General features: G+C 41.4%; 1 protein-coding gene across 1 annotated transcript; it reads left to right on the top strand.

The window, feature by feature from the left end:
* Positions 1 to 1,257: 1,257 nt before the first annotated feature.
* LOC133539251 (mitochondrial intermembrane space import and assembly protein 40-like) lies at positions 1,258 to 8,896 on the top strand. The gene is made up of 2 exons (XM_061881423.1): positions 1,258 to 1,390; positions 8,340 to 8,896. The coding sequence occupies exons 1-2, from the start codon at positions 1,258 to 1,260 to the stop codon at positions 8,687 to 8,689; spliced, it is 483 nt and encodes a 160-aa protein (XP_061737407.1). The 3' UTR covers positions 8,690 to 8,896.
* Positions 8,897 to 9,329: the final 433 nt, after the last annotated feature.

The raw sequence follows: 9,329 nt of genomic DNA on the forward strand, positions 1-9,329 counted from the left end.
GTTACTAACAGTGGTTTTATAATGTGTTCCTGAGCCCATGTGGTGATATCCTTTACACACTGATGTTGTTTTTTGGCTCAGTACCACCTGATGGATCAAAGGTTCGTAATATCATCGCTTACGTGCAGGGATTTCTCCAGATTCTCTGAACTTTTTCATGATTTTACGGACCGTAGATGGTAAAAACCCTAAATTCCTTGCAATAGCTCGTTGAGAAATGTTGTTCTAAAACCGTTCGACAATTTGCTTACAAATTGGTGACCCTCGCCCCATCCTTGTTTGTGAATCACTTAGCATTTCATGGAAGCTGCTTTTATACCCAATCATGGCACCCACCTGTTCCTAATAAGCCTGCACACCTGTGGGATGTTCCAAATAAATGTTTTATGAGCATTTCTCAACTTTATCAGTATTTATTGCCGCCTTTCCCAACTTCTTTGTCACGCGTTGCTGGCATCAAAATCTAAAGTTAATGATTATTTGCAAAAAAAAAAATGTTTATCAGTTTGAATATCAAATATGTTGTCTTTGTAGCATATTCAACTGAATATGGGTTGAAAATGATTAGCAAATCATTGTATTCCATTTATATTTACATTTAACACAATTTCGCAACTCATATGGAAACGGGGTTTGTACAACACTCACCAGGCTGCGGTCAGCCCTATGATATTAAAGACCGAATTACACCCACAAGCAAAATGTTTGCTTAAGGCCACAAAAAGCATGTATATTCTAATCATACTATAAACACACATGCATGCATTGATGATCACTTTTGATTGTGCAGACACACACACAAAAAAAGTCTGCATCCTTACACACACGGGTGCTTGAAGGTGGTCTACCTGCACTGTGTCAGTCGCACACTGCCACTCACTGGTGTGTGAAGGGTGCTGCCGCCCCCGTCTCTTCCCTGGCTTTCAGACTACAATCCCTATAATACATGCTGCTTGTCATCTTTGTAAAGACAAACATTATGTCAGAGCCTGGAATGTGCAGGTCAAGCTCACACAGCTCAGGTGTGTCCAAAACACACTTTCTATGAACGCTGCATTATCAAGCTGCTGTCCCTCCAGTGTGGTCTTTTTAAGTGAACCGGCTCCTCGTTCAACGGGATGCCATACCCTCCCAGCACAGCGATAGCCATGTTTGCAGAAGACATGCAATAATTAAAGAGGGCAAAGAGGAAAATGGCGAGAGAGCGAGAGAGAGAGAGAAAGTGAGAGCTCCAGGCACCGTGTGACATGCGGACAGATGGTTGCCACGCTGCATAGCTGCCGGGGGCCACATGCGATAGCCGTGAACCGTGCGAGAGCCTCCCACACCCACGCCTCTCCTGTTGACACGTCTCAGCGTACTCAGGCAAAGACAGAGGAGGGCAAAGGTGGTAATGGGAATGGGCGGGGGACTGGTAGCGCCGCTTAGGCAAGATGTCGGGGGGAAGTAGAAAGGGGACTCACTTGCTTGATCGAAATATCTGACAGGGGCCCTCGAAAATACAGGTGAATCTCAAACGAATTAGAATCAGATGCAAAGTTTTGTTTATACCAGACATTTGATTTACAAGGTGAAGTGATATGACTACCTCAGTAGAAGCATTTAAGTCCCATCTTAAAACTAATTTGCATACGCTAGCCTTTAAATAGACCCACCTATTCAACCAGTTGATCTGCCGTCTCTTTTCTGCTTTGCCCCCCTTCTCCTTCGAGGAGAGGGGGGACACAGATTCGGTGACCACAGATGATGCACTAGCTGTCCAATGTCTGGACCCAGGATGGACCACTCATCTGTGCATCAGTTGGGGACCTGTCTACACTCAAGATGATCTCCTATGGACTGGACTCTACATTACTATGTTAGATCCACAATGGACTGGACTCTCACAATATTATGCAAGATCCGCTATGGACTGGACTCTCACAATATTATGCTAGATCCACTATGGAGTGGACTCTCACAATACGATGATGCGTCCACTATGGACTGGACTCTCATGCTATTATGTTATATCCACTATGGACTGGACTCTCACAATATTATGCTGGATCCACTATGGACTGGACTCTCACATTATTATGTTGGATCCACTATGGACTGGACTCTCACAATATTATGCTAGATCCACTATGTAGTGGACTCTCACAATACTATGATGTGTCCACAATGGACTGAACTCTCACAATATTATGTTAGATCCACTGTGGACTGAACTCTCATGTTATTATGTTAGATCCACTATGGACTGGACTCTCACATTGTTATGTTAGATCCACTATAGACTGGAATTTCATATTATTATGTTAGATCCACTATGGACTGGACTCTTACAATATTATGTTAGATCCACTATGGACTGGATTCATACATTATTATGTTAGATACACTACGGACTGGACTCCCACAATTTTGTGTTAGATCCACCATGGACTGGACTCTCACACTATTATGTCAGATCCACTATGGACTGGACTCTCACGTTATTATGTTAGATCCACTATGGACTGTACTCTTACATTATTATGTTAGATCCGCTATGGACTGGACTCTCACAAAATTATGCTAGATCCACTAGGAACTGGACTCTCACAATATTGTGCTAGATCCACTATGGAGTTGACTCTCACAATACTATGATGTGTCCACTATTGATTGGACTCTCATGCTATTATGTTAGATCCACTATGGACTAGACTCTCACATGATTATGTTAGATCCACTATGGACTGGACTCTCACAATATTATGTTAGATCCACTATGGACTGGACTCTCACAATATTGTGCTAGATCCACTATGGAGTGGACTCTCACAATACTATGATGCGTCCACTATGGACTCGACTCTCACGCTATTATGTTAGATCCACTATGGACTGTACTCTCACAATATTATGTTAGATCCACTATGGACTGGACTCTCACACTATTATGTTAGATCCACTTTGGACTGGACTCTCACGCTGTTATGTTAGATCCACTATGGACTGGACTCTCACGTAATTATGTTAAATCCACTATGGACTGGACTCTCACATTATTATGTTAAATCCACTGTGGACTGGACTCTCACATTATTATGTTAAATCCACTGTGGACTGGACTCTCACATTATTATGTTAAATCCACTGTGGACTGGACTCTCACATTATTATGTTAGATCCACTATGGACTGGACCCTCACAATATGTCAGAGCCACAATGAACTGGACTCTCACACTATTATGTTAGATCCACTATGGACTGGACTCTCATGTTATTATGTTAGATCTACTATGGACTGGGCACGTGTTTAGGGCACGTCCAACCGGTAGGATGCCACGGGGAAGACCCAGGACACGTTGGGAAGACTATGTATCCCGGCTGGCCTGGGAACACCAAGGGATCCCCCGGGAAGAGATGGACGAAGTGGCTGGGGAGAGTAAAGTCTGGGCTTCCCTGCTTAAGCTGCTCCCCCAGCGACCAGACCTCGGATAAGCGGAGGAAGATGGATGGATATTATGGACCGGACTCTCACCATATTATTCTAGATCCACTCAACGTCAATTGAACCGGTCGCCCAAGGTTTCTCATTGTATCCCATTGGGTTGAGTTTTTTTCTTGCCTTGATGTGGAGTCTGAGCCGAGGATGTCGTTGTGGCTTGTGCAGCCCTTTGAGACACTCCTGATTTAGGGCTATATAAGTAAACATTGATTGATCGACTGATAACTATTTTTGAAGAAGAATGGACAATAATATGGAAATATCAATGGACTTGTACCAGCTCACCCAAGTGGAGGGAGCTTGGCTAGAAAAGTTTGATCAGATTGTTTGTGACACCTTCTCAGAAGTCTCACAATAATAACTCCCCTGTGTGTTGGAGAAGTTGTGGGAACCTAAACGCAAACCACCACCGTGTTTTCTAGGACTATTGGAAAGAGATACACCGAGTTCTACAGGATATTTTCAAACGTGAAATACCCCTTGAAAGACATGTACATGTACTTCGGACATGTACCTCGGGATTGGCTGGGAAAAAGATAAACACTTAATGAATATCCTACTAGTGGCTTGTAAAAAGACCATTACTAGAAAATGGATATCCCAGGAGAGCCCAACTTTGAGGGAATGGATGGAAATCACAATGGACATTTATACAATGGAGAAGATAATTTATTTTATTAATTATAAATCGGAGACATTTACGTCAAACAGGGAAAACTGGGTCAAGTATGCCACATCCTATAAGCCTGATTTTATTTTCTCAAATTAGTGAATGTACTGGTAAAAAAAAAAAAAAAAAAAATATATATATATATATATATATATATATATATATATATATATATAGTTATATATATGTCTTGATTGGATTATCCAGAGAATAGTGCTCGATACCGTGGTAGAGTGCAATATGTAGGTGTGGGAAAAATCACAAGACTACTTCATCTCTACAGAACTGTTTCATGAGGGGTTCCCTCAATCATCAGGATATTTTTATATATATGTCCAAACCACAATTTGACATCGCTCTTTCTTATCATCGGTCAGTGTGTACGATGTAAACAAGAAGAACATTTGCTGCATTCGGAATAGTGAATAAAACAGTGTAACATTTGTTTATAACATCATTAATTGTTTGGTCAGTACATTAGTAAAAAAAAACAGTGCGTGTAAGTTCAGTTACTGTGTGTCAGCTGACCAAATACAATCAAAGTAAACAGCTGGTGTCCATACTTTTTCCACCGACGGCCACTCATTGAAAAATGTAAAGATTCAGGGGCATTTTTTTTTCAATCAATTTTGTGCAATAAAGAGGCTAACATATTCCAATGTAGGTCAATATATGCTCACATATTTGTGTCCAGGGTTAAAACATGCTATTATGATGGTGTTGTATATGTTAGAAGTAAATTATTTTGCAGTAGCTCTTGACAAAGATAAATACCAGATCTGAAATACCAAAAAAGAAATGCATTTGTGTTAAAGATCTGATTACTAAAACCTTTATGATATCCTAATCTATTTGTGTATTATTCTGGGTTAATTCATCCTCTAAATACAGTATGACCTGATTTCAATCAAAATATACAGTGGTTTTGTTTCATTTTAAGCATCGTCTATGCCGTACTTGCCAAGCCTCCCGGATTGACCCAGGGACTCCCGAAATTCAGTGCCTCTCCCAAAAATCCCCTGGGACAACCATCCTCCCGGATTTCTCCTGATTTCCAGCCGGACCTGAGTGAGGACCGACTGTCGTCACGTCCACTTTCCTTCCATAGAAACAGCGAGCCGCCCCAGTCACATTATAACATCTACGGCTTTTGGAGCTCAGTGCGCAACTGCGCACACAACAAGAAGAAGACTATTATATGTTTCTGTGATACATAGGTTTATCTAACACCCATAAAAAAGGCAGGCACGGAACTATTTCTCAGTGTGTGTTTATTCCAGCCAGCACGCTAATACACTGGCACACAACATCCGGATTCCCATCATGCATTGCTTTAAAACAACGGCATGTAGTAATGTCCAAAAAAAGATAGTGACAGAGAATAGAACGGGGATGGACAATTCAACCCTAAACTCACTCCTTTCCTAATCCCAGATGCTGCCCATACTTATGCTCCTTCAAAGCATTGCATTTTTAAATACAACGAGTAGAGAGGATTGTTCTGTGTGTATATGTGTAGATAAATAATAAATAAAAATAAATAAATGGGTTGTACTTGTATAGCGCTTTTCTACCTTCAAGGTACTCAAAGCGCTTTGACACTACTTCCACATTTACCCATTCACACACACATTCACACACTGATGGAGGGAGCTGCCATGCAAGGCGCCAACCAGCACCCATCAGGAGCAAGGGTGAAGTGTCTTGCTCAGGACACAACGGACGTGACGAGGCTGGTACTAGGTGGGATTTGAACCAGGGCCCCTCGGGTTGCGCACGGCCACTCTCCCACTGCGCCACGCCGTCCCTTGATGAACAATGTAATTCAAGTACGTCTATATATATATATATATATATATATATATATATATATATATATATATATATATATATATATATATATATATATATATATATATATATATATATATATATATATATATATATATATATATATTAGGGGTGTGGGAAAAAATTGATTCATATATGTATCGAATCGTTTATGTTGTGCGATTCAGAATCGATTCTCATTTTTAAAAAATTCTATTTTTATTTTTTTTGTCAATCCAACAAACCACTACACTGCAATACCATAACAATGCAATCCAATTCCAAAACCAAACCTGACCCAGCAACACTCAGAACTGCAATAAACAGAGCAATTGAGAGGAGACATAAACACGACACAGAACAAACCAAAAGTAGTGAAACAAAAATGAATATTATCAACAACAGTATCAATAATAATTATAATTTCAGCATAGCAGTGATTAAAAATCCCTCATTGACATTATCATTAGACATTTATAAAAATTAAAAAAAAAGGACCAAAGTGTCACAGTGGCTTACACTTGCATCGCATCTCATAAGCTTGACAACACACTGTCCAATGTTTTCACAAAGATAAAATAAGTCATATTTTTGGTTCGTTTAATAGTTAAAACAAATGTACATTATTGCAATCAGTTGATAAAACATTGTCCTTTACAATTATAAAAGGTTTTTTTTAAAAAAAAAATCTACTACTCTGCTTGCATGTCAGCAGACTGGGTTAGATCCCCCTGAAATACTATGTATTGAATGAATACAGAATCGTTTTGAATCGGAAAAATATCGTTTTTGAATCGAGAATCGAATAAAAAAAAAAAATCGATAAATTATCGAATCGTGACCCCAAGAATCGATATTGAATCGAATCGTGGGACACCCAAAGATTCACAGCCCTAATATATCGCCCTGCGATGAGGTGGCGACTTGTCCAGGGTGTACCCCGCCCTCCGCCCGATTGTAGCTGAGGTATAGGCACCAGCGCCACCCACGACCCCAAAGGGAATAAGCGGTAGGAAAAGGATGAATGGAGATATGTATATATATACACACACACACACACACACACACACACACACACACACACACACACACACACACACACACACTCTCTCCCAAATTCAATGTTGGCAAGTATGGTCTATGCACATATGATGTTAGTGTTATGGATTATAGCTCAAACAATAGTAATGCTTTGCAGATTCTTTGTAAACTACACTATGAAAAAGATAGACGAAAACATACTGTTATTGTTCATGACGTCGGGCAAAACGTCAAATATATAACAAGACATTTGTCTTTAGACCCCAGTTTAGTGAGCATGCAAATGCTTTTTTCTGTTCTGTTCATTACAAATTCAATTTAAAAAATAATACATAAAAAAGGAATACAATTAAGTATGTAAGGTATCTTGCATCCTCTTCAATGTGTTATTAGTTGCATTTCATCAAATGTATTGTTGAGTAGCAGTGATGGTCTGCCAGGGCCAGCAAGGCCTTCTCTGCAGGTCCTTAGTGTTATCAGAAACACTGGCCTGCATTTCAAACCTTCCAATCCATCCATCCATCCATTTTCTACCGCTTATTCCCTTTGGGGTTATATCCTATTTGTTCCACGGAATTGTATTCCTTATTTCCAACAGTCCCTTGTATTCGATTCTTAGTGTGTATCTTTTGCTGCGCTGCTTTCAGTACAACGTATGTGTATGCTAAATGTGTTTTTTATCCAATTACCGTATTTTCCGTGCTAAAAGCCGCACCTAAAAACCAAAAATGTTCTCAAAAGATGACAGTGCGGCTTATAACCCGGTGCGCCTTATATTTGTATTAATATAAATACTTATTTTCATAGAGTTTAGGTTTCGCAACTACGGTAAACAGCCGCCATCTTTTTTCCCCGTAGAAGAGGAAGGGCTTCTTCTTCTACGGTACGCAACCGCCAAGGTATGCGCCCGCCCACCTGGAAAGAGGAAGCGCTTCTTCTTCTACGGTACGCAACCGCCAAGGTAAGCACCCGCCCCCGTAGAAGAAGAAGCGCGCGGCTAATCCGATTCATTTCATTTGTGTGTTTCTGTAAAGACGACCACAAAATGGCTCCTACTAAAAGACACGCGTACAACGCAGAATTCAAACTCAAGGAAATAAGTCACGCAGAAGAACACGGAAATAGAGCAGCAGCGAGAGAATTGAACATAAATGAATCAATGGTGCTTAGGTGGAGGAAGCAACAAGATGACCTGCACCAAGTAAAGAAGACAACACAGAGTTTGAGGGAACAAAGCAAGATGGCAACAGTTGGAGGACAAACTGGAACAGTGGGTAGTTGAGCAGAGAGCAGCAAGCAGAAGTGTCAGTACGAAGACCCCAACGATCCTTATGAGGAGCGAGGTTTGATTCTTCCCAGTGGCGACATTAACTGGAACTGCCCTTGCCTGGGCGGGATGGCCAGTGGTCCCTGTGGGATCGACTTTAAGGAGGCCTTCTCGTGTTTCCACTACAGTAAAGAAGAGGTGAAAGGCTCCGAGTGCCTGGATCAGTTCACGGCCATGCAGGAGTGCATGCAGCGCTACCCGGAGCTCTACCCGCAAGAAGACGACAAGGTCCCGGATGGAGAGCAGCGCTCGGAAGAAACACCCGGTGACTCTAAGTCCACATCTGACACCGTGCAGGACTGTGACGGCACGAAGCCCAGTAGCTCCCTAGAAAGCTAACAAGATGTTTGCAAAAGCATGTTCATGTGTGAGACTTTGTCAAGATGTGCTTTACTGATGCAAATCTTAAGGGCGTACTTACACGACGATGCCGTGCAGTCCGTTTCTGGGCCCCTCTCGTGAAAATCAACGACCGCTACAACAAGATATACAATCACGACTCCAGATAATAATCAATGAAGTAATAAGAATGGCTCTATTGAAGTTAAAGTCAAAGTCTCAACAATAGTCACACACACACTACGGCGTGGCGCAGTGAAAGAGTGGCCGTGCGCAACCCGAGGGTCCCTGGTTCAATTCCCACCTAGTACCAACTTCGTCACGTCTGTTGTGTCCTGAGCAAGACACTTCACCCTTGCTCCTGATGGGTGCTGGTTAGCGCCTTGCACGGCAGCTCCCTCCATCAGTGTGTGAATGTGTGTGTGAATGGGTAAATGTGGAAGTAGTGTCAAAGCGCTTTGAGTACTTTGAACGTAGAAAAGCGCTATACAAGTACAACCCATTTATCATTTATTTATTTACCATCACTATTCCAATGAAGGCAACAGCGCCAGCAAGCGAACTTCACTTGGATGATTTTAAAGGTGGTGCTTCTTGGTGTTTCCGGTTCATGAAAAGACGCAATCTCTCCATCCGCACA

The sequence above is a fragment of the Nerophis ophidion genome, linkage group LG20 (genome assembly GCF_033978795.1).
Source record: "Nerophis ophidion isolate RoL-2023_Sa linkage group LG20, RoL_Noph_v1.0, whole genome shotgun sequence".
Taxonomy (NCBI): Eukaryota; Metazoa; Chordata; class Actinopteri; order Syngnathiformes; family Syngnathidae; genus Nerophis; species Nerophis ophidion.

Bases quoted from the DNA above. Each gene is read 5' to 3' on its own strand.
- LOC133539251 (XM_061881423.1), top strand. From the start codon at position 1,258: ATGGTTGCCACGCTGCATAGCTGCCGGGGGCCACATGCGATAGCCGTG. The intron at 1,391-8,339 runs GTAATGGGAATG...GTCAGTACGAAG, and splicing joins GACAGAGGAGGGCAAAGGTG to ACCCCAACGATCCTTATGAG.